We start from the raw sequence: 26,508 nt of genomic DNA, 5'->3' as shown, positions 1-26,508 counted from the left end.
AACTGAGTACAATTCCCCAAATACAGAGCAGTTTTGAGTTTCCTGTACCCAAACGTGGCTGTGATATATCAGCAGCCCAACTGTGCTGTATACTAATAAATCCATGTCGCTGAAGGGGCAGATGGATTTGTATTTGTATACAAGTCTTTTACTCTAAACTTTGTACTATAAATGCTCAATCCTGCACTGTTCTGTAGCCGATTTACTCTGTAAAGTAGTGTTGTCTTCGTGATCGAAGTGAAGGTTGCAGCGTGTAGTCGTGGAAGAGTGAGCGGCCTGCAGTATTCCTATAATATTTCTTCAATATTTCTATCATCATTCAATGTCCGTGCTGCTGAAAACATCCTCCAGATGTGTTGATGGGAGAAGGATCGACCAAGAATGTTAGTTTACATTCTGTCAGAGATGTCTATGTACTGTGTCGTTGAGATATCTACTGAAGTCAGTGTTCTAACTCTTTCTGCCAATGGTTCAGCAATCCTTTGCGCTGCATGCTGCATACGCTTGCTCTTTGGTAGCTGCATGGCTAACGGAGCTAACAAGCTAACTGTAGCTACAGTCATAAACAGAGTACAGTTAGCAGCAGTTAGCTACTTTGGTGACAGACTTCCCCTTTGTGTTTGGAGTTCAACAGGTGGCAGATTCTTACATACTGCTACTTTTTAGAAGAGTTTATGCATCTGTAAAATAAGATCAGCTGTTATCACCTTTTAAACGAACAGGCTTCTGTGTTTTTCATGCCAAGGACCCCTTTAGATGAGACACTAGATATTGTATAAAATTCTGTTGCATATTAAACTGGCTTGTATACAGTATATAGGTCTGCTGCAGCTGTAGCATGGCTAATGTAAGGTGTGTTAGCCTCAACCTATGTGAGACTCAAGTTACAAAATGATCCTCGGTGGAGCACAATAATGTCTGTTTGTTTTATAACACACATTAACAGCCAATATGTTTTAATAATGCATCGTTAAATAGGTGCCACACAGTGATTTAGAGTATAGTTAGGGTAGCTTGCTCACTTTATTGCACAAGGAATCACTGGACTATCAGTATTGTGGGTTTTACAAATTCATCTTTGCTCATAATACACGCCGCGCCATTTCACATCCAGACGCTGACAAACACAGGCCAGTGGTGTGGAGCGGAGTGGAGACTCTCTGAGGGAACAGGGCCACAAAATGAATGAATGAAAAGTGATAAATATGTTTTATGCTGAGGGTGAGTTATTCTGCGTTATCCTCTGAGGATTAAACGTAAAGTGAAGTCATTTGACATTAAAATGCAGTTAAATTTTTCTCATTATTTTGCTTTATTTATTCTATTTATGTCACCAGATTGCAGGAAACGCAGTGCTGAAATTCAAGACCCCAGAACCCTGATTTACTTTTAAAATCCTCCTATTACTAAAGTCTCAAGTGTTTGCAGTGGTTGTGGTTGCTGAAGACCCAGGTTTTTCTCAGCACAAACTCAGCTTTAAGTCTATTAAACTGACAAAATGTTGATTCAAAATATGAATTTACAAGCTGAAAATGTAGAAATCCCGAGTTCTAATTGCAGCTCTAGCTTGTAAAAAGTACAATTTCTCTATTATCGCACAAAAACAACAGGAACATGTGCAAAAATAAAAATAAAAATTAAAAAAACAGTGTGTTTACATCTCATGTCTGTCTCAAGCCTTTTTACACTGAGCGTGTATGTGGGTGTAAATCACTGAAAATAAGAATAATTCAAAATGTTAGTGGTTCATTTAAACCAGATGTTGAACTGGTATCCTATAGGGTTGTCTCCACGTGTTCTATGAATGAACCTATGTGTCTATAAATAAAACGTGCTCGGTGGATCCACGTTGAACTCTGGGGGGTTAATGCAACAATAATCCAATCGCACAATATCTGCGGAAACACAACACCCGGGAAGGTGCAATCCTGCCTGATGAGTACTCGTCTTACTACTAGATGCTCCAAGTATATCTCAGTTATATTGTTTTAATCTCACACTACTTCTGCAGATTTACTTTTGAATGGAGGACTCTGTTTTCACATTTTGTTATCACCTTGTTTATTTAAGTAAAGGATCTGAGCACTTACTGTTCCTGGTTGTTCTCTCAAAATGACTACGATAAAATGTGACGTTCAGGAAAGAAAATTCAGCTCAGGAGAGAAAAAGGAAGATTATCATCACATTCATCACAGTCGCTGATGGTAACGTGAGCTCAGACGCCTCGATTTCAGGTATCTGTGTAAAAAAAAAAAAAAAAGAAAAAAAAGTGTGTTATAGTTGTAATTTCAAAAAGAAGGCGTTGTTGAATTGGATGCAGTGGAGGAACAGTCATAAAAAAAAAAGACGCACATCTCATAAACTGATGAAGTGTGTTTATGTGTTGTGAGGGCTGTGGGAGGGGTTGGTGGCAGAGAGAGAGAGTGTGCGAGAGTGTGTGTGTGTGTGTGTGTGTGTGTGTGTGTGTGTGTGTGTGTGTCTCTCTCTCTCTGTGTGTGTGTGTGTGTTTGCCTAGAGAGAGAAACCGATCGAGCTCAGTGTGTTTGCTCTGCTTCGTGGGGAGCTGTCCATTGTCACTGGTGCTGAAAGTGGATTACTGCTTTCCCCACTTAGAAGGGGGGGAGGTGGTGGTGGTGGTGGTGGGGATGAATTTGATAAGCGGGAGGGAAGAAAAGGAGAAGATGAAGAAGGGAGAGGAGACCAAGAGGAGCTCATGAGATTGGTCCATTGCCGTGAAATCCCGAATACCGACTCGCTGATTGAAAAAGGAAAACTTCTTGGAAAACTTGGGATTGTGAGAGCGCCTTTAAGAAGCCGTCGCTGCCTCACTCGGACAGTATGTTTATTTCTTTAACACACTTCCTCCCTCTCTCTCTATCGCTCTCTCTCTTTCACCTCGCTCTCGAGCAGTCACTAATTTGGACTCATTCAGAGGTAGGATGGAGAAGGCAGAGGAGGGGGAGGAGGAGGAGGAGGAGGAGGAAGAGGAGTGGGGGAGGGAAGGCAGGGGGAGATCACCGTTTCTTTTCTTTTTTTTTTCTCTCTCTCTCTCCCTTCAGCTCGGCAGGACGGATGAGCGACACGGGAAGAGGAGCGCGCACGCCTCTGCTGGATTCATACCCTCCAGGTGAAGAAGTTGTATTGATTGCCACTTCGATCTGAGGCTGCCGCGGCTGCCTGGAAACCCTCGTCCTGTTCTGGCCCTGCTCAGCCCGCTGTGTCCCGGGTCACAGTCAGGATGTCGGGGTGCGCCAAACGCTGCAAACAGGGACTTGTCAAGTTTGCGCTGACCATGCACAAGCTGGTCACGGGGACTCTTAGTAAAGGTAAGAGCCTGAACGCGTCTTTATTGCATTCTTGCAAGTGCAAATGTGGGTTTTTATCTGTGTTCGAGTTCCCGCACATGTCACCGAAAGTAAGCGTGCGCATCCACCGCAGACGAGGCCACAAACAAACCACAGAGCCACACAAAGCAGAAAGTCCCGTTGAGTCCACCTCATCTCTCATCCTCCGCTCGTACGAACTCTTTTCTTTGCTCCAGTCTTGTCTGCAGTTGACCTCGATCTGTTCTCCAGGGGGAGGAGTGAAGGAGACAGAGATGAAGGGAGTAAGCAGCTAATAGAGAGGAGAGATAAAGTTGATATAGAGCGCAGAGGGTGTGCGTTTGTGTGCGTGTGTGAGTGTACGCGCTCGTGATGAATGTGAGTAATAAAACGTGTCGGTGTGGCAACGGGGGGGAAGAGGAGCCGCACACTAGACGCTCGCTGTGAGAGGAAGAGGAGGGTTTTACTATTGTGATTCATTAGTCGTTATTTGGTGTGTGTGTGCGTGTGCGTGTGTGTGTGTGCAACCATGGTTATATGTAACGGTCCCGTGTGCTTTTGTGTGTGTGTTTAATGTTAAAGTGGTGTTTTTTTAATCTCATTTTGGTGCTTTTATTGTTGCGGCAGGAAAAGCAGCGCAGGAAGTACACACAAAAAGCCATGCTTCAGAAAGTGTGTGCAGCACAGCAGCAGCCTGGAGGCACACACACACACACACACACAGACACACTTATAGTATAATGCTCAGTTAGCCAATTGACATAATGTCTGCAGGGATGAGAAACATCAAAGAAGTCAGTCACACACATACAGTAGATGCATAAAGACATACTCAAATCCACACACACACACATACACACACACACACACACACACACACACACACACACACACATGTTTGTAGATGGCTCAAGCATTCAGCCGCAGTGGGTAGAATTGCCCTCAAGGTCTCTCTCACACACACAAACACACACAGAACGTCATGAAGGAGCTGCTGCTGAGGTTTGGTTGCGTAACAAATTACTCCTTACAAGAAAAAATATCATAAAGTCAAAAAAGGAAGCAGCACACACACACACACACACACACACACACACATAAAAACACAGATGCCACTGATACACGGCCATTAAAAACACCCACACAGTCAATGAGGAAATGAGCTGCAGGAACAAGACATCTTGGTCTGCAAAATATCAGAGAACCAGACAAACAGAAACAAACACACACACCCAGACACACATAAATAAACATACACATTAAGACACACAAATAAATGTACGCACACACACACACACACACACACGTACATGCACACACAGATTTACATCTGCTCTTTTTCAGAGCTCCGGTGGGAGCGAGAGCTGCATCTGCAACAACATCAGATTAGACAACGGCCATAAAGGCAAATGGGCGAGACACACACACACACACACACACACAAACACAAACACACACACAAATATTCCAGCTCCTTAAAGGGCCATTACAATGTTGTAGCTCTATGGATTGGGTTTACTACGCAGTGCTTTTCAATTTGGGACGTTGGTGTTTTAATGAAGAGGAGCTGCCCCGTGCCCACTTTGTTCAAACAGATGAAACACGAAGGGTGAGAACAACTAATTACATTTGGTTCTGCTGCATCGATTTACAAGCAAATAGTAAAGATGTAATCGGGAGCACTTTCTTGATGAAGTTTCACTTTTACTGTACTTTTTCTGGGTGTTCCGGCACGTGTTTGATTACTGTCAGATACTGTCTGCACCAGAATCTGGATGATAGTAAACTATTGGCTCTATGTCGGTGTTATTGTCTCTAATATCTGGATGTTTACTTCTTAGGATACAGAAGGAGACAGATTCAAACTATACCAGTCTGAAATCAAAGCAGAGGAGGCCAAGATATCCTGACTTTTAGAGTAACGTCCCAGAAACACAACATCTTACACTTCCCATCATGCATCTTGTTCTTTATTCTTGAACACCCGTATCTTTCAAGCAACAGGTTGTATAAATTGAAGTTGGGGAAAGTTGGTGTGTTTCTTGAACCTGTTCTTTTGCCTCTCGATCCTCTTTGAAACCTAACTAGTACGACAAGCACGACTGCTGCTTTACCAGCAAACATCCAGACGTTAAATTACCGTCCAATCATGACGTCCCATTATGGTTCAAATAGTTCTAAAATGAAAGCTGTGTCATTCCCTGGCCATCAGCTGGACATCCTTCTTTGATGTCCTACAACGTCAAATTATGTTGTTATCATGGACACTTATTCAGCTGTTCTGCTAAAGTGCGTGTACACATTGTGCTTTCAGAAGCTTTATGCGTCCTAAAAACTGCAAATAATAAATCAGCGCTGAAACGCAGAAACACAAACCTCAGCCTCCTCGTTGAGAGCTTCTTTAAAACAGGGACTGTGTCGCTATTTAAACTACATTGCCTGAGTTTTTAGCATAAAACTTCACACTTCAGTCAAAATTCTCCCATGTGCAAATAAAGACAGCTTCAGTAAAGAGTCTTACAAACACCACAAATGATGAGAGCAGGAATATGATTTGTAGATATATGTAAATGTGTTTATATATATTTGCTGTGAGCATTATTGTCTTATTAAGAATGTGTTCAATGCTATATATTCCAGCTGTAGTCACTGTCAGAGTGTTTGGTCAGTAAGCCATGTCTCCCCTCCTCCTCCTCCTCCTCCTGCTGCTCATGTTGTACAAGAGAAAAGACGTTTTCTCGTTTCCCTGCCTGCTTCATCCAATCAGGACAGAGGCGGTATAAAAAGGCATGGAGAGCCATGCGAGTGTAGTGACGTGGAGAAGAGGGACTGCAAAACGGACAGGAAGTCAGCTTACATGACATCATCTTCTTAAGAGACGTCACAGTGTGGCCGTCTGATCAAAACCATTTCACATCCAAATCAATTGTCGGTAAAATATTTTTGAAAATCGAAGACATGCATTTGCTCTTTTCATTACTATTTCCTGGTTTGTAAGAGCAGGTGGAGGTAGAAACAGTGTCACCATCTGACGTTCCACACGTTAAAATATTGGCGTCAGAGGGGGACCATTTTGGGCGGGGACACATTGTGTGACCCGTGTTTGCTGGGATACATCTGCGACCATCACTCTCCTACAAAATTCAAAGATTGTCTTGTATTAACTATTACAAAAAGGATAGATGTGGCTCTCTTTAGGAGCTGTAGGCAAAAAAACAAAGGTCACAACATGACGAATCAACTTCTGTAAAGGCCAAACTACAATAGTTTCACTCCAAATATGAAATATGAACCTTCCCTTCAGAGTTCATGTGTTATTAATTTGAAGTAAAATAAGTCAGTGAACGCTTCCGTCTAAACATCCATCCATCCGTCTGTTCAATAGCGCAGCCACCAAACCCTTCTGTGCAGTGAGATGCTGACATTAAAGGTCAACAGGGCCACTTCTCACTGTGGCCGACGGGCTTGCCTGCCTTTTTCACACTTCACTGTAAGTTACTGACAGCTTCTTTTTTTCTCATATGACCTTTAACGGTCAGAGTTTTAGGACAGTTTAAGAGCTACAGTGATATATTATGGTGAAGGAACAGTTTTCCTCCTTCTCCTCTCAGCTGCAACAGGAGTCTTACATCAGTCCCTGCAGGAGCACAGAAGGAGAAAATCCCGAGGCTGTGTGTGTTCAGTGTGCTGAAAGGCAACGCAAATACAGGTGCAATCAACAGATTCAGGTCTGTGTAGAGCGACTACCAGAGCAGCATTGACCTCTGCTGGTAGAGCTGAGAAAATGCAAATTAATAGACAAAAAAACACACATGTGCAATGTCGTTTCTATCTGTCAAGCTTTAGAAGTAAAGTTAACAAAAAGTCAAGGATGCACTTGTAATGTGTTTTCTAATCTGCTGAGAAACTTGTAGGAAAAACAGCTGTGAGGATAGAAAGGATAGAAAGAAGAAGGGAGGATGAAGATTAAAGTGAATCTCTTTGTCACATCTTCTTGAACATCTGACCTTTAAATCTCAACATTACAGGTGGCTCAGCAGAATCCAGGCTGACGTGGAAATGATCCATTAATTGCTTCAGTCAGACGAGTTTAACATGTTCCCACTCTACTAGTTTTCAAAAACTAGATGATCATAGCCATTAAGATGGGTTAGATAAGATAAGACTTGATTAATCCCTCACTGGGAAAATTGAAACAAGGTAAAAGCGAAGCAAAGATCCAATACTAGAATAGAATAATAGAAATATAGAATAAAATACTACTGTTGAATGAAAATAAAGACAATGGACACTCACACCGCTACACACCTTTCACATACAAATATGATTTCACAGATAAAATAGGATTTCACAGGACGCAAGCAAAAATAGCTTGGGATAGTTTCATATTCATGATTTTATTCTATTACATTTATTTAGTCATGATCCAGAGCTATACGAACTGTAAACAAAAGCAGCTAGCTTGCTACCAGTGTTAGCTAAATATGCCCTCAAGCTTCTAGTTTAATGTGTAAACAGAGCTGTACATGTTTTTTAACGTACAGAGATGCCTTTCTTCACAGATCGATGGAAACACCTAAGCTAACGTGAGAGAGAAGCTAATTTTTGCTGTGTTTTATTCACACGGAGCATTACTGAGACAGAAACAGCAAAATAATCACAATAATACAAATACATCACAACAAATAAGTCCTAATAATAATAATAATGGGACCTGCCAGGTGTTTCGCCAGTTTTGTGAAATATTTTATTAAAAGATGTCTGAACCGCTAACATTAAGCGGACGCTCTATACCGTATGTTACACAGATAGCATGCTACTAGTGTTAGCTAAATACACCCTCAGACTTCTTACTTAGAGTGTGTAAACAGAGCTGTACATTCATTGATCTGTTAGTTAAATCATTTATGCTACCCTTCTGTGGTGTGGAGCGCAAACAGATTGTCTGTAAAGTAAAAAATATTACATGTTCTTGAGGCGAACACAACAAGGATCACAGAGATTTCCACAGGAAATAATGCACATACAGTTATAATATAACTGTGATGCTTCCTGTTTTGTAGTCAGTGCATTTAATCCACCATGTTCCCTGTTTATCTGTACCGACTATGTGTTAAAGGAAAATGTCAGCCTCAGTGAATAATCTTAGGCACACTGACTGAATTTCTGATTCCTGTTTTCTTTTAGTTCACAAAAAATCTCCGGCTGGAGTTTCCATCCCTCTTTTTAAGCCCCGCTCACTTCTCCTCTCTGCAGACTGATTAAACCAAATCCCTTTCATGGCTTTGGTTTCCCTCTTAGTTCCTCTCTGACTGTCTGTCACTTTCCGCGCTGCCTTTCGCCCCAAACTTCCCCTCAGCCTCATGTCATCTCTGAAAAAACCCTGTAAACATCCTGTCAAGCGGTGCCAGGCTCTAAACAGCCTTGCGTGATTTCACTTATCCTATCCATGCAGCCTGCCCTCGGGTGCCTCCCCACTGGCATACAAATCCAACCTGCCTGGATGCAGAGCTGTGTGCTCTGTGGTGGTCTGGGCACAGGTGATGGCACCTGATGGCAGCCATCAACACACAAAACAGTCTTTGGCTGGGAAATACCAGTGAAGCGCTTCTTCTCCAAAACTCATCACCTGGATTGTTTGTCTGTTTTACCACCTCACGCTATTTTAAAATGACTTCAAATCTCTAAAATGTTTTTCTTCTTGCTCGTACAGTTGGATGTTTGAGTTTACTGTGTAGGTTTGAGACTAGTGGGCAGGTTTTTTTAGTGTACATTTTCCATTTTAAGGATTTTAACTTGCTTATTATACATTTTTTCTACTAAAAACATTCCTTCATACATGTGTGGAGGGGATCTTTTACACTTTTCTGAGTTGGCCCATGGAGGTTCTTTGGTAATCAAAGAACAAACTCTCTTCAGAGGAAACTTTCCGGGAAGAACAAAACAAGAAATTTAAAGTGCTGACTCCTGTCAGTCTTCAAAGCGCTCTTCTGTTGGGAGTAGGAGGAACATGCAATCTTAATCACCCTTCTCCTCCTTCCTGTCTGTTTACATGCTCAGGGGGAAGAGTTTTCGAAAAGCTGCTATTCAAATGTAATGAGGCTCACAATATCGGAGTGTGAACTTCTGTGATTTTTAACAGGACTTGTCTGAAATCCCAAAACATTCACCAAAACTCAGTCATTCCTGCTTCTTTTCTTACCATGTGTGAGTTCCCTCCGGCGGCCCAGCAGAGGGCGTCAGATTCCTCCTCCTCGCTCTTCATAATCACCGTAATCCCACATTGTCAGGGCGCATCAAAACACAAAGTGAAGTCGAGTCTTAACCAGACGAGCCATTAAATATTCACTGCATCAAAGTGTCTGCTGATGAGGCGGCTCTTCCTCTGATGTTTGATGAATGATGAGGTGGATTTTTTCAGACTGAGGGGTTTTGCTGGCGTTGGTGCACACACTGTTGGTCATAAGTGCTTAATGAAATATTCAGCAGCCTCCTTTTTTTTGTTTTTTCTTCCTCTCCATCAGATATTCTCTTCAGGTCGCCCCTCTTTGAGTCAGGGGGACTTGACTGCACTTTCGTATTCAGCGTAGGAGAGCGAGAGAGTAGGATGGATGAGTAAATGAGAACAGAGAGCGGGGAAGAAAGAAAAATGAGAGGATGGGTGGGTGGGTGTGTGTGTGTGTGTGTGTGTGTGCCTGGCTTCACACACATGTGGTGTCTCTGTGCACACAAGCTTTTGATGTGGATATCAGTGTGTGTGCTTTCCTTCCACACCTACTGCTGCTTAGCCTCCAAAATGCTGTCATATCACTTTTAATGTGCCACGAGGGGGACACGGTGCATGTTTAATACAAAATATAATGCATAATAATTCATATGGAAAAAGGCTCTCAGGGGAGGGGACACCGTTCTCCCCCCACCGACGCTGTAATCAATCCCCGAGCTGCATACAATTAACACTTCCATCAGTCTCATCTGCTGCGGGAGGGGAGGAAACAAGAGACTCAGAGCGAGAGAGTCAATAGAGGTGTTTGCATTCAGCTCACAGAAAAACCCACCAGGGTACTTAAGGTATAGAAATAAGACTTTTTGCTGCAGTTAACAGAAATGGAGATTTAGTTTCCGCTCGTGCTTTTGAAGGGACACCCCGGTGTGTCGTGTGCTTTATTTCTGTATCCAGGAATAGTACGAGGGGCGAGAGAGCCCAAGCACGGTCGCACCCAAAGGCAAGGTGATGCCGTCTGTAAAACATTTATGCAAAAAAAAACAAAAAAACTAAGTATTTCAACCAGGCTGGAAAAGATAAATAGATAAAAAGGCTTGTGTTAGCGTGTTTTCTCACTGGTTCATGTCCTGTTGCAAGCTGGTTTTTAAAAGAGCTTTCCGCCGCCCAAATGTGTCATCTGTGTGTCGACCGCAGGGAGCAGGCGGGATGGTGGCTGCAAACGGGAGCGTTTCACATCTTGACAGGTGACATAAAGTATGTGGATGGCGCACAACAGTGAATCTTTATGAGAGATTGCCTGTGGGATGGAGAAACAGCAGCCGTGGCCTTGAAATGAGAGAGAAATAGACTGCTGTTACGGAGAGAGAGCTGGAGACAGAACAGGCTCGCCAATACACGGCGCTGTTCCTCTCAGCGTAACATTGTTAGCACTGATCAGTGTGTTAGACCTGAGCAGAAATACAAGACAGTCACCAGTCATCCTGTTTTAACACAGTTTAGCAGAAGGATCACAGGAGTCGCTGTGTCAAAAAGCACATTTGTGGTTTAATTCATCTAGATTTTGATACATCTATGATTTATGTGGATTTATCTCTCACCTCACCCTCCTGTGCGACGGCTTCTAAAAGCATGAATGAACAGAAAGGCCCTCTCGAGATAGTCTCTAGAGTTGTGTTTGAGCCACTGTAGAAAAGTGGCTGCGTAACACGGCAGACTTCCCGAAGAAGAGCCGCTGTTAATCTTTTTGTCACGACAAATGTTTAAAAATAATGAGCCCAAGTGAAGTGCCTTCCTTCCCCCCCAGTTACCCACAGAAAACGCAAACGCTGTTCATGTGTGTAACCAGCTGACAGCCGGCCGTTTGGTAGCGATGATTCAAGTCAGCCTCGCACCAATCACAGCTGTTCTCACCACAAGGCTCCATTTAAATATGGCTCTCTCCTCACTAATAACCACTTCTACTCAAAAACTGCCCCACACCACTGCTGCTGCAAAGCTTGCCGCCACCACCTTTTTTTTAATTCAGTAAAGTTCTATCAGAGCTCAAGGTTATAAAACTGTATTAGTTATCTTCCTTCGGGCTGTCTCTTTTGTACCCTGGGGTTGTTTTTTTCTGAATTTGAATCCCTGTTTTGGCTTAGAAAGCTGCTTAGTCCATTCAGGGAGCGTCCTCAGAGCCGTGCCATCAGCGGCAAGCATAACTGTAAACCATTGACGAGAGTGTTCCTGACTGAAATATAACATACGATGCTTTATTATTCATTCAACCATTCAACATTACATTAGACTGATAGCCAGCCACTGCTGGCGGCAGTGAATGTTGTATATTTAACCTTTAGAGAACGTCTGTGAAGTTAAAGTGAACTGAGTTGGAAAAGTTAACAGACGTATTAGTCACTCGATCGCATTGACCTAACCGCTGGGGTTATGAAGTGGAGCATGGATGTAATCAGCAGAGGTATTCTGTCAGTGATGTTATCAGTGTTATAGGTTGACATTCGTACGTTATTTGAGTTTCCAGTGGCTCTGATTCTGTAAGCCGTCCAATTGTAATACCAGGACCACTCTTCGGCGGAGATTATCTGGTATAATGAGAGGTTTATGGATCCAGTCTTAACCCTCATGAACTGCTCACAGTTTCATCAGTGCCGCCCCAATAATAACAAACATGTTGGATGGATGATTGCATTCGTACTGTCTGAGCCGGACCACAACAACCAATGAGAGGCATCCCAGAGATAAATATTTTAGCCATTGAGTCTAACATTAGCTAGCATACCTCTCATCTAACGTTTCTCCAAATCTCAAATTTTCACTGAAGATTAGAAAACCCGTTCTCAAGATATGTGAATAGCATAGACACAGACAGACAGACAGAGATTTCTTGCTTTAGAGTTTCAGGAAATTGTTAGCTAACAGCTGTCTGCTTGCACATCCAACAGATGTTCTTTGTTTGGCCACTTTGAGCTTGTACCACGACACGACTCATTTTACTCTAAGATTACACAGGATGCATATCCGTTGCGTTCCGGCTCCAGAAGGACTAAGGAGTTCCTGCGACAATAACATAATCACACGTGACCACAGTTATTGGTATGTGTTATAAGCACAACAACACAAAGTCTTCCCAACCAAAGGATTGAAAGAAGTGTTCCATTTGGAAAAGGAACCAGATGTTATGCTTTTGTTTCGGTGTGGCTTCCTGTTTACTCTGTGCTGAATTGCTGTGTTGTGCTCCAGCAGCCGGCAAAAAAAGAAGTCCTGCGAATCTGCTTCAGAGGGCTCCGGACTGCTGTTACGGAGCGGAACCGGACCGGAAACGTAGTCTGGCTGTCTCTTGGTTACCTGACTTCATTGACCCTCATACTGACGAAGCTCAATAACTTGAAATGTGTTATGATCTTATCACTTACTGTATAAAAGAAGTAGACGTAGTCCTGAAACCAATGGGAGACTTTACTGTTCATCATTTTGAAGCCTTGAGTTTGGCATTTCGGCGGTTGCCATTTCAGTTTTTCTGGAGCCAGAAGTGTCCATATTTAATTAGGAAGGTGGAGCTGGGAAGGATCAAGTTAAGAGCTCACTTATCAGCCAACACGCATGCTAGCTACTAGCTTGGTTGGCAAGTCCTGTGAAAAAAAAAACACAGACAACACCTGTCTATTTCTTTTGGACCTCTCTTCAGATCCTCTGGAGTTGTGTCCTGATGGCTAACTCCTCCTCCTCCTAGCATGAAAATCAGCTCATATACTGAGCGTTATATAACACATATCATAGAAATGTTAATATAAAACCTGAAATGAAATATGCAAAATCATTGTCCCAGTGGTTTGCAGAAAAGAACAGTGCCGACATGTTAGTTAGGTGACCAGGCCGTAGTTTTAGCTACGTATACAGTGAAAACATAGTCTTGATGTAATATTTTATTTGCCTTTTTTTTTTTAGCACCACAAGAAAAACATCCCAAACTATCTGCATGGTGATACTAAAAGATGCCATTTATTAGTTTTTCATAATGGAGTGAAATGATCCTTTAAGTGGTGATGATATGAATCAGCATTTGTTGCTTCAAACAGTTCTAGAGGCGAAATGATTTTGCTAGTGTTTCCTCACTGGCTGCATATTGACTGCAGTCAGGCCTTGTCGCACAGCCTGGGCTGTGTCTTGCGGTCTACGGGGGAGCAGCTGACACATGTTTGGCTTTCCTCAGATGAAAACCGACATGTGATCGCCCTTTTTTTTTTGCAGCGGGGATCGGCTGATCTCAGCGGCGTTACACCTCATTCCCGCGTCTGTCCGGATCGTTGAGCTCGTCTCCTCCACTCCTCACTCCATTAAATAAAACTGTTAGCTCTGATGAGTCAGACGACACTGAGCTGTTTGAGCCGGTTAATGGCCAGGTGCAGTTTTTGTGCTCCCCTCCTTCCCTCCCTCTCTTCTATCCCGCCATCTTGTTTCCGTCTTTTCGCTCCCTCCTTCCATCTACCCCCTCCCTCGTCACCTATGTCCACTCCATCTACTCTGTCCTCCCAATTCTCTGCTCTCATTCGATTCTCCCTCGCCCTCCACAATCTCCACTCTCAGTTATTGCCCCCCGTGTCTCATTTCTTTCACTCCCTCCATGCTTCCCTCCCAGTTCTCCCCTCACGTTGCCCTCATCTCCTCTGCATGGTCATCACTATGACAGTTTCCGCACAGCCTTAGTCTGATAAGAGCGGGCGGCGACTAACCAGCCGATTTATTATTCACCGTTTCTCTCGCCACATGTGCTGTGCTTGTCAACATCTTCTCTCTCTGCTGTCAAATGTTTTACTACAGCACAGTCGTCCAGCCACATCCTTTCCTATCCTTTCCATACCCCTTCATCCATTCATCCAGGCCGCCACCTCAATCTAGTAAAAGGTCCGTTGTGTAATGGTTAATAAATGATGAGAGCGAGGTAGGCTGGCACTCAGAATGATCCACAGCACCCCGGACAGGAACGAGTAACACCACAGATGATGTCAGGCTTAATGTCTTGGAAGAGTTTGGCGCTCGGCCTAATGTGATGAACCTGTTGCTGTTTAGTGTTATTGCAGCGTGTGCGCAGGCCTGCAAAGCTATTTTGGCTTCCTCCCCCGTCCAAACCACAGAGACGTTAATGCCTCAATTACTTTGTCTGTTTGTGTTTGTCGGCTGGATGGCTCAAAGACTTCCGAATCACATCCCTTAAAGAGATTACTGTAGATGTCGGTGATGTTTTCACAGCAGACGTGGATACATGCGATGAAATGTCTCACGCTCAACGTTCACTCACTGGCTTTCCTCCACTATTGCTTTGTTCTACCGATCCATAAAAATGCCTAATAAGTTTCCAGGAGAGAAGCGTGTAATTTGGTTTTAATTAAAAGTGAAACAGAGAGTGATCAGTCAGTGCACTTTTTAATTAATTCCAAATCTTAAACTAGCATAACCTTGAGTCTTTGGTTCAAAGTAGGTTTTTCACACGCAGAGGAATTTGGTGCAGAACGGTCACAATTTACACAGTGAGAAGAGAAAAGAAAAGAAAACAAGTTCCGTAATCTAAGGATGAAACATCTATGTGCATTAAAGATTCACCTGGGTTAACAGAACAGTCCTTTCTTGGAAATTCCTCATGAAATCAACGATCAAGTCATCGCAACTACTGGAACTAACTTAAAAAGACGTCTCAGAGTGCTGTCTCTATTTTCTGTGTAATCACAATGTTCTTCCAAGAAAAATGGCATCATTAGCTGTCTTAGAAAATTCCCCAAAATAACAATGAAGTCATCAAGAATCAATGAATTCATGACTCTGTACTGTCGGGGAGCAAAGGAGGAAGTTACATGAAGTTGTGATTGGGCGACTAAGTCCACAGCGCGAGGAAATCAGGATGGTTGGATGGGTCGACAACTGTTGGTTTTTGACACATGAGAAAAACCGTTTGCAGACAATCAGTGTTGTTTAATCTTTAACTATGATCTGGATCATTCCATATCCTTAATCAATTGGTTGTTATTTTCTCCATGATGGTTCCCTCACCTTGAAAGAGTCGCTGTTTCGATACAAACCATGATCCAATAACAGTTTCATTTTTTGCCATTGTGATTTGCAACCGAGAGCGGTGCTACAGGGTCAGAAAACATCAACGTGTCAATCTTGTTCTTCAGAATATGGAACATGTGTCTTAAGTTAAGAATTTCGGTGATGTAGTGGCAGATTGTGAACACCGTCCCTGTTGAACCACGGTCCCTGACCTCGAATGTGAATTACCTTCTTGATCTTCCTCCACCCGTCCACTGACTCCTGGTCGATAACTTTGAGCCCTTCCCCGATTGATGCTGTGACCTCATTTGGTGTGATGTTCACAGACAGCTGATGTCATCTTTCACTCTCTTTCCCATTTCATTGAAGTAGTCTCAACAGACGTTATTGCAAGGGATGCTACCAGCCAAGTCTTCTTCTCAAGGGCTGTCCTATCTTTAGGATATAAGCAGAGATGCCACTTACTGTCACTGACCGAAGTCCCAGTAGTGAGAGTTCCAACACTTAAGAATGAATAAATTATTCATTTGAATCTAGGAAACAGGGACTTAACTAAGGAGCCAACAATCTGTTTATCCTAAAATTAAAGTGATATGAATGATATATTGTAGTTAAGCTCAAGTACCACTCAGCGATGCAAGAGTTTTCTTCCAGTGCCTGCTGGGTTCTGGGATTCAGTGTTTTTGAGTACTGTACTGTTCCACTGTCAGCAGCAGTCACTTGGGGTGGACAACTGGTGATTTGCATTGCTGAGTTACAAGAAATCGTCAAACTTGTTCATTTCCAGCTGTGACCTTTGAAAGTCCAATTTGCAAGACGTCCCAACAGACATCAAAAACTGTCACTTTAGGACGGCAGCCGGCCCGACTAACAATCCCAAAGTGTCACTGTTTGACGAGATGGAAATGAGACTCAAAAATGAGCCTTTTTACAAATTGGACCTTCAAAGATACACAGTTAAACAAGGTTGTCCAACGTGGCAGATGTTTCCTCTGTGCTATATTTACGTACCGTGTTACCTTACTCGCGTCTTTTATTTTGACACAACGCCGACGTCTCAGACTAACTGCTAGTTTTAGGTAAACTGAAGCTGGTTGGCCCAACACATAATTGGATCCCCAACATAACGCTACAGGGGTTTTCTACCTGCAAGTTATTATAAACAAACGTTGCGATTGGGTGTATAGCTTGGTCGTATATGATGTCACGTCATTCTGTGGCTATGGCGCAAACAGCGGATGAAGGGCAGGACATGATTCTCTCCTTTGTTGGAACTTTCCTCCATCTCATCCGGTCTGCTTTTCATGTCCGACCTCCGTCTATGTTTTTAAACGTTTTCGCAATCACTGCAAACTACCTACCTATAATCTATTTTATTCTAGTTCTCAGCACAAGGCTCAGTTAGTGGCTGTTCTGGAGGTTTTCTCCCTGCAGATGATTGTGTTCACGTAATTGTCAATTTTTCAAATTTTTTTAAGGGACTTCTTATCAATGTTGGATGAAAAAGAAATAGGGTTATTCTAGTTTAGCAGCTGTTCTGAACCGCTGTTATCAAGGTCATTATAATATAATCTATAGTACTTAGTCACTGATTGATTTCTGCTCCCTTCATATGAGTTCATTGAATGCTGTTTGAATCCTTGGTATTTAGAAAATGTCAACTTTGCCGAGGCTGATCAAAAACAGCCTGTTTTTCAGCTCCTTCACTGTGTTTTTTTTTTTCTTCTCTCAGTTTATTCAGTGTTTGATCAACCAAAGGCTTTCTCTCCGCTGATAGATGTGTATGTAACCCCTCCACCGAAGTTAAACATCACCGCTACAGCAAATCACGCTCTCTTATCTCGTCTATTCAGCCGAGCTCTCAGAGTTTAATCAGCATGTCTTGTGTGTCGCTGGCTGCTGTGGTGCGTATTTGAAAAAACCTGTTTCTGTCTGCTGATATACTGCCACTCTTACTTGTGTGTGTGTGTGTTTGTGCCTGTGTGTGTGTGTGTGGAGTTTGTTTGTTAGATTTTGATTAGAGGCTGCCGTTAGATCTGTCTGTATAGCCAGAAAAAAGAGTGAGAGGAGGTGTGTGTGTGTGTGTGTGTGTGTGTCTGTGTGTTGCGGTGAGCTGTTGCATACCCCAAAAAATGTCCCTCACCTTTACACACACTCGTACGCACACCTTCCCTGCAGTGCTGCCTTCCATCACTTTCTTTGTCTGTCTTCCTTTCTCTTCTCTTCCTCTTCTTCCTCTTGTCCACTCCACACTTCACGGCACACACACACACGCCTAATCCTCCTCTTTCCCTCTCTTGTTTTTGCTCTGCATCGATCCCCAGACTTCTGCAGCCAGTAGCTTTTAATGAAAGCCATGGCCTAATGGCTTTATCATTGGCCTTGATGGCCTTAGCTCAGCCACGGCAATGGCTCGGCTGTAAATTGTTTTTCTTAAATAAAGCCACGTGAGGAATTTCAATAAGGGGGCTGCGGTCGATGGTGCAGCCTGCCAATCTCGACGGCGAGGGGGTGGCGTTACATGGAGGGCAGCGAGGGGTTAAGCGTGACTGACGAGCGGAGCACATGTATGAGGCGTACTCTGTCGCGTGCGTGTTGCCAGACCCGAGAGCGAAAAAAACATGTCTGAGCACACCGCGTTGACGCCGGCGCTGCTATATGCGAGGCGGCGTTCCCGCAAATGTAGTGGTGTCAGATGTTCAGAGCTTTATCCGTGACCCACCCGCCAGCGGAGTAATTACACGCACACACGTGGACGCACGCTACCTGTCAGATCCGCGCATGTAGAGATAAAGCAGCACATGCACCCGGCACGTTCGGAGCGTTTGCCTCCTGAATAGCAAAGGGGGTGCCGATCAGCCCAGCCCTCCCCTTATCTCCCCTCACCTCTTGCACTCTTCTTCTCTCTATATCTCCTCGCCTCCCCTGCCGTCTGTGAATCCTCCTAATTTGTCTCCATCGCTTCTCTCTCTTCTCGTCATTTTCTCATTCCCCCCATCCCCTTCCCCGTCTCCATCGCCCTCCCTTGGGCTTTGTCCTCCCCTCTCCCTCACACCCATCTCCCTCTCTCCGTCTCTGTCTTTTTCCCGTGCAACAGTGTGCAATCCCTCTTTCCCCAGCAGACAGACAAAGCGGAAAAGAGCGACTGAGACGAATAGGAGGAGAAAGAGAGGTAGCAGAGACAGAGAGAGAGGCAGATACGTAAAAGAGGCACAGGGGAATTGATGGAATGACAGCCTGGTGGCAGGGGACACGCTGACAGAGGGGGAGAGAGAGAGAGAGAGAGAGAGGCAGAAACATAGAGGGAGGAGGGCGGGAGTGTGTGTGGCGGAGATAGATGGGATGTAAAATAGGCAGCTCCAGTGACAGCGTAGACAAAGGTAGCTTCAGAGTGCATGTGCGCCCTCTATTCATTCACACTCTCTCTCTCGCTCACACACACACATCCTCTCTCTCTCTCTCTCTCTCTCTCTCTCTCTCTCTCTCACTCACTCACTCACTCACACACACACACCCTCGAGCAGAAGCGGCAGAGCTGTGTGGGTGTGAGGCAGCATGAGAAGTGATATCTGTACTTCCACACATACAGCTGGCTGATGGACTAACTTAATTACATCACACACACACACACCTACTGTACGCACTCACCAGCACACCTTGATTAGAGGCAGGGCAGACACACACACACCAGAGCACACACGCAACCGGTCCAGAAGTCAACATGGGTCTTGTGATGGGAACCTTTTCGATGCAAACCAAGCAGGTGTCCTACCACAAAGGTAAGAATTTATTATTTTTGGTTTCTTATTATTTAGACATTTTTACCTCAAGCACACTGTGTGTGTGTGTGTGTGTTTTTGTTGTTTTTGCATGTGTCTGTCTGCGCAGGCACCTGTCATGTTGTGTGTTTGTGCCTTGATGATGGAGTCATGTACGTTTGCTCTCAGAGTCATGAATATTGCACAGGAAGTGCATTATGGGAATGAGCTTAAACGTACACGGAGAGACGATGTAAAGTTGGCCAAAAAAAAAAGAAAAAAAATTTAATTCATCACTGGTTCATAATGCAATCTCCAAGCCAATCTGCCCTTGATTTAGAAAGATAAAGAGGAAATGTGTGTGTGCATGTGTATGTGTTGATATATATATATATGTGTGTGTGTGTATGTGTGTGTGTGTGTGCGCAGCCGTGCCATCGGGGATGTCTATAAAAGGTGATGGTATTTACCCCTGTCTGCTCCCCAAACCACCCTGCTTCCTGTCTGCCCTGCTTCTGTTTGACAGGCGGAAACTGGCACTGACACTTGACGCATGCATCCAAATGTGACACAAATGTCCACGAAAGTATTTATGCACATATTTCATCCCTAAATATGTAGCATGCCGAGTGTGCATTCTGAGTGTGCGGTGTGGCAGCTGTGTGTGCGCGCGTGCTGTAAATCAGTGTGGTGTAATCCGTCAGCCTCTGGCCGCGGTCTGTCCTGCGTCTGTTGACCTTAAACCTGATGGCTATCGGCAGCAGAAGCGGGGCTGCATTGCACAGACTGAGGAGACAGAAAACAGGAGCTGGAGATGGTGTTTAAACGCTGTCACATGCAGGAAAAGATGCAGGAATTCCTCACCGGACCATTAAGTCTCGATGTAAAACAGGCAGTGTGTTACATATTCTGTGACAAACACTGTGGAGGCTATGTAAGTGATGTAAATTATGTGCTGCGAGTCCCCCTCGGGAGAATGCCTGTCAGCTGTCTGTATTTCCTGTCCTGTCAAAACACTACAGTCAGACCACACAGAGTATTGGAAATGGCTGTGGAAACACTTTAGAGACCCTACAAATGGTTTTGCTGAAATACAAGCATGTGTAGCATCCTGCGTGGGTTGTTTATTCTAATTCCCGACCTGCGCCTCATTTCATTGCATGGCAACAGCTCTCAGCTGAGACTTCGGATCCGTGCTGAACAGATACTCGAGGCACATTTTTTCAAGGTGGATGTTTTCCGTCGCCTAAAATATGAAACCTATGGTGAGATTACAGAGACAACAGAGAAGAAACACACATCTCTTTCATGTTGTTTTGAGCGCAACCCATTTACTAGGAGGCAACAGTGCTTACGAAGCAACTACAATGTATTTATAGTCGATGCTCGCCTCTAGTTAGAGTCACCTCTAAATAACAGCCACTTTGAAGTTTGCACTGTTGTGGTGCGAGGAAGGGGGCGATAGACGAGTAAAAAGTGGGGGGGGGGAAGAAAAATTGAGAAAAGTTGAGAGAGAAGGCGAGGTTGCTCCTCAGGGGGCTGCAGTGTGAGTATCAGTGAGAGAGTGTGTGTGTGTGTGTGTGTGTGTGTGTGTGTGTGTGTGTGTGTGTGTTTCACCATCTGCTGCAGTGTTATAAAAAGTGGCCTGATGAAAGCAGGGCAGGATACATTTTGCATGGAAGGTTGGCTCATCCTTGATGGCGGCCCAACGTGAGGCAACAACCAGCTGGGATGGACCCAAAGTTAACTTGGCAGAACTTTTTGGGATAATAAATGTCTTCTTGGATACAACTCGACTGTCTGCAAGGCTGAGCATGTGGACTGTTGACAGGCTCGAGCTAAAGTCATGGATCTGAATCTGGATCTTAATTGATAGGTTCTATTCATTCATCAAGGAATCTAAGGGACAACATGTTGAAGTGACAATAACACATTTCTCTGATAGATCATTTAAAACTAACAACAAAGATCCAAAAAGAGATTAAAGTAAAAATCAGGCTTGAAACTTAAATCCCTGTCCTTAATATGTTCCTTTTCAGTTGCAGTCTTTAAATCATAAAAGCATTTCACATATGAAAAAGCATAATATACACTCCTGGCACGATGACCCTGGACCTGACCTCTAAAAACCTGTCTAGATGGACAATATCACAGCTATAAGTTGTGACTTCCACTCCTGATATAAAGCGACTCGATATCCTCCATAGATGAAAAAAAATGTTAAAAACAGGGCAGCCAGTCAATATGTGTTGACCAAGATATGTTTAGCGGTTCTGACCAAGTCAATTAAAGGTTCCATATTATGAAAAACAAGTTTTTTTTCTGATGTCTACAGATATAAACTGGTCCTCCCTCAGCCTACCAACTCCCAGAATGAGGAAAGCAAACGAGTCCTGCATGGTCTCTACAGCCCACCCACTGGTAAAACAGCGCTCCTACAGGCTGTTCAGATTCAGCTCCTTTCGTTACGTAACGGAAGGAGAGATGTTCATAGGCCAGCCTCCTCTGCGCGATGATAGGAGATACCCGAGAGGGGAGCGTCCATCCCCGAGGTGAAGTTCGGTGTGTCCAGCGGTAACATAGCAGTGTTTTGCAATGTCCTCACTCAGAGCCAGACTCGCAAATTGCTCAGTTGTTGGTTGTAAAAATCAACAAAAGTGCCTATATTCTGTCCAAGCTACAGAACAACAGAAGAGACAGTGGTTGCGTTTCATTTTTTTAACTACAATGTGCCGGCTGCGGTTCGTGTTAGCTTGTATGTGTGTGCTAACCACTTCACATCAGACTGCTTCAGTAACGAGGGTCAGTACAAAGCTGGCTTTGCCTCGATACTGACCCTCGTAAAAAGATCAGCCCCAACCATACCGGGACCCAGCAACTGCACCCGAGCCACAGGTAAGTGTCGCCACGTTTTGACAGTAATTACAGTTGTCTACGAGTATGGCGAACTCAGCTGGAAATTGGCTAACTACATAGCTCCCCTTCGGTCCGCTATGCAATGGCCTTTGAAGCAAGTTTAATGTTAATAATATTACGAGGGAGCTTTGTTGTCACAGTAAAAAGTCTGGAAACATGTGCAGACTGGAGACAGAGACGATGCGAACAGTGTCCAAGAGTTTGGAGACTGTGTTGGAGACAAACACAGCTTTCGCTAGCTGTTAGCTAGGAGCCTCTTCTTCTGGGTCCGATTCTGGGTAAAACTGGCATGGTTGAACAACAGCATCCCGGTGAGCCATAGCGATACATCCACTGTAAAACATTAGCACATGCTACAGCTAGCGTAAACTGCATCCTCTCCCCGAGAGGGGCGTGTAGCAGGCAAGGCAGGCATTGACAGACGGAGGTCATTAGCATTTAAAGGTGCAAGCTCACTTGAGCGACTTTTAGACAACTGTGAGCCCGTCCACGCGGAAACGCTTTTTTGTGTAAACGCACATTTTTTGCATCGTTTTGGCCGATGGTCCACATGCATCCCGTAAATGCAGCACCTGAAAACACACTTTTTTGAAACGGGGTCTCAGGGTGGAAAAATCCGAAAATGCTGCCCTTGCGTTTTAGTGTGGACAGTGAATCCGCATACTTTTCGAAATGATGACGCCATCACCCCACCCCTCGACCTCTTGCCTCTGACCTCTGAACCCCTCGACGTCTCATAACAACAACAACAACAATGGCTGACTACATGCTTGTGTTCGTGCCACAGAAGATATTGAGCCTTCATTTCAAATTACTCGCCTTGTAGTTAACTGTGAGTCGCAGCAGCAGTTCTACCATATTAATGGTCCACACAAACGATTCAGGTTTCCTTGCACTAGCCATTTTCGTCTTCTTCTTGTTGTGTTCAGTTTCTCCGTCTACTGTCTGTTTGTTTACAGTGCGCAAGCGTTTACGTGCGTTTTTGGTGAATTCCAAGCACCACCTATGAGCCTGGAATATGAACTACAGCGTTTTCCGTCGTTTTCAGTGGATCCGTATGGACGCTAATATTCTTGCAACAATGCCGAGGAAGACGTAGGAAAAAAAGATTGTTTTCGTACGTGTGGACGAGCCCTGAAATTCAGGACCATGGATGGGTTTGGGGCAATACATTTCAAATATAGTGTTGTTTGACAGCTGTGTGAAATTGTTGAAAAACAGTACAATATGGGACCTTTAAATATACTCGGGTGCATATTGACTCATTTAGGACTCAGATACAGAAGCAAAAAGTTAAGGATTTGCACCGGTTAGTTCAAGACTCAGGACTTCACAGCTTCACATACTGTCTGAACCCCGGAGGATCCGATCCGGATGTTGGTCAGTGGGGCGCTTTCACACATGCAGCACACAACAGGAGAGTCTCCGTGTGATACGAATTGTAACACATTGAAAAACTCCTTGGTTTAGGCGAGGGGTGGCGCCTGAGTAGAGCCTGCAGCAGCAGGAGGAAGAGGAGGACTCATCCATAGGTATGACTGTTAATGCATTGATATCAGAGCTATACGTATTCAGACATATCTGCAATATGCATGAAAGAGTGGATAGAAATATCAGGGAAGGGCAGAAAATAGTACAAAGGAGCTACACTCCTCTCGATTGTGAATTCTCCAGAAAATGACATGCTGTATTCACACGCGGGATCATTTGGACACTACGGAGACTTTGTATTCGAGAGTTGGCGGGGTTTAGTCCTTAAATGTTCGGACATTTGTGTTCACACATACAGCTCGAGCACTGCATGTGTGAATGGACCGAAGGCTCGAGGCTTGAGCAAAACAGTGACAGGGTAGTTTTTAGTGAATCGCATTTTAGGTTTGGAAATCATTAACTGAACAAAAAAACAAGTCCCTCTGCCCGCATGTAAAGGAATGCAGTAATTAAAACCATAATGATGGAACTTTTCATCGCAGAGCTCAGTGGGTCTTTTCATTCTTAGCTTGACGTTAAGCTGACTTCTCTCCGGACTAATTGTGGAGTTTCGGATCTGTGGGAGGGTGTTTTCTACTGCACAATAGGACCAGATAACAGCAAACAAGGTACACTTTTAAGAAGAAGCAGGAGCTTTCCCCCCCGATCGTGGGGGAAAAATGGGTCTCAAGATAAATCTGAGATCCATAAAATGAATAATGGGATAGAAGAGGATCACAAACAGATTTTACTACACGGAGTAAAATTGATTTAGATTTATGTTTGTCTATTTTAGCCATTATTAATAGTAGAGGCAGACAGGAGACGTTGGAAGGAGAGAGCGGGGAGCCCCGTAATCAGAGCTTTTCTCGTAAAGTAGCGAATAGTTTTCATCTCGTTAGCCTTCTGAAAATTAATCAAATTCACAAAAGGATATGATTTAACCCCCCTGGTGCTCTGGAGGTAGAGCAGGTCAGGTATCAGTGGCAGGGTTGGTAGTTTGATCCCTAGATGCCGCCTCCCGTGTACATTTCAGAGTATCCTTAAGCAAGACACTAAACCCCAGTTGCTCTCCGTGCATACTGAATGAGAGGCACGCCGCACAGTGTGTTTCCAGTCCTACCCAGAGCATTTTTACAGTGATGAATTGACTCAGGCAAATGGTAGAGAGATGCAATACAAGCGGAGGCAGGTGTTTGTCTTTTCGATGCCGTGGCCTTCATCAACCCCCTCAGAAAGCGCAGATATTGGCCAGCATCGATGACCGGCCGCGCATGGTCAGAGGTCGCCGTCAAGGGATTTATCTTAAAGTCTGTCATCACCTGCGGCCAAAAACTACATTTATCCACTGTCACTGTGCACAGACTACTCTGGTCCGATGAAATATTTCCCAGTGGGTGTGTTATGGAATACAAAACCTGCATCGCACCGACACATTCATCTCCCTGTCCGTTCGCTCCATTCGTTTTCGCCTCCACTTCCATTTCTCTGTGCGCTCTCGCTCTGTCAAGTGAATTTTCCCTCTCCCTGCCTTTGTCTTGCTCGCCCTCACCTCATTTCACCTTCTCATTTTGTCTTTTATGTGCTTCTCCCTTCAAGTTTTTCTTCTCGAAAACTCCCCGAGACGCCCTTTTTTCTTGATCTACGGCTAGTCGTCTGCCTTTGCTGTTTATCTCAGGGTTTTTCTGTTTGTCTCTTCCGCTCTCACCAACCCTCACATCTCTTTGTGAGTTTTGCACAGAAGATAGCCTTGTTCTGTTCTTAAAGATCACTCCGACTGCTCGAGGCTTTCATGTTGGGTTTTTAGTTTTGGGGGTCGGCAGAATATGTAAATAGAAGAGAGTGTGCGGGTCCGCTGGAGAACGTTTGGCTCAATGTTTCCATCTGCTGCGGGGCTACATAGCTGAGGCAAGAGGAGCCCTATTTCTTTAATAGGCTTTACAGTTTCCACCCCTCTCTCTCATCCCTGTACATCAAAAGAAGTGCACCAAAAGGACCAATTAGGACGGCAAAAGAGCTTTATTAAGCACGTGGCAACATGAAAATGTGTGTCTGCTAATCCCATGCCCGAAGCATGTGAATCTGTGTGAGCGTGTAATGATGAAACTGCGATATTACAACGTCACATCTCATATTTCCATACACTGAATTCTATACTCTGATAATCGCGGGAAGCTTCATTTCTGTTTTTGGAAAAAAAAAAAAGAAAAGCTGCCCGTCATTTAAGATCCTCTGTCAGCGTTTGATCTCTCGGTGTTGCAAATTAAACCCACGCTCGAGCATTTTATTAGATAAAGGAAAAATCAATGTGCTGTTTAAATAAAGATTCTTTATTTGCATAATGTTTGCACGCAAAATGCTCATTGCTCAGTTCTTCAAAGATAAACAACATTTTCCGTGCAATTTATCTCCGCAGACAGCTCAGCCTCTGCGCTCGCCCGCAGGCCTTTGTAATACTGGAGCGAATGAGAGAAATGCAGATGATGAATATAGATAGCTACTTAGCTCTGAGGGTATGGTGTAAGGACCGAACGCACGGTTATGACAGCGGTGACGCACATCAGGTGACCTGAATGGATGTGACAGCTGAAATGAGACCCATGTAAACTGCAGATGTTGGCATTTACGCCGCGTTACATAAAGAGTACATGTGCATCGAGCATATGGTTATTTTAGCTTTAGTAATACATGCAATTTAACCAAAAGTACCCTATGAAACAGTTGTTCATAAGTTGGTCATGGTTTTATTTTGTAGGTTATATCCTTGTAA

The 26,508-nt window shown here is 44.0% G+C and overlaps 1 protein-coding gene across 1 annotated transcript in view; it reads left to right on the top strand.

Annotated features, from left to right (window-relative positions):
* The first annotated feature begins 2,665 nt into the window (after positions 1-2,665).
* kcnip1a (Kv channel interacting protein 1 a) overlaps positions 2,666-26,508 on the top strand; it is a 53,312-nt gene continuing 29,469 nt past the window's right edge. Inside the window, exons 1-2 of the mRNA XM_030396862.1 lie at positions 2,666-2,836; positions 3,060-3,326. Coding sequence (XP_030252722.1) covers positions 3,239-3,326 — 88 coding nt within the window. The 5' untranslated portion in view covers positions 2,666-2,836; positions 3,060-3,238. The remainder of the gene's footprint in view (positions 2,837-3,059; positions 3,327-26,508) is intronic.

Source organism: Sparus aurata, chromosome 18 (assembly GCF_900880675.1).
Source record: "Sparus aurata chromosome 18, fSpaAur1.1, whole genome shotgun sequence".
Classification (NCBI taxonomy): Eukaryota; Metazoa; Chordata; class Actinopteri; order Spariformes; family Sparidae; genus Sparus; species Sparus aurata.
This window is presented reverse-complemented; position numbering and strand designations above follow the sequence as displayed.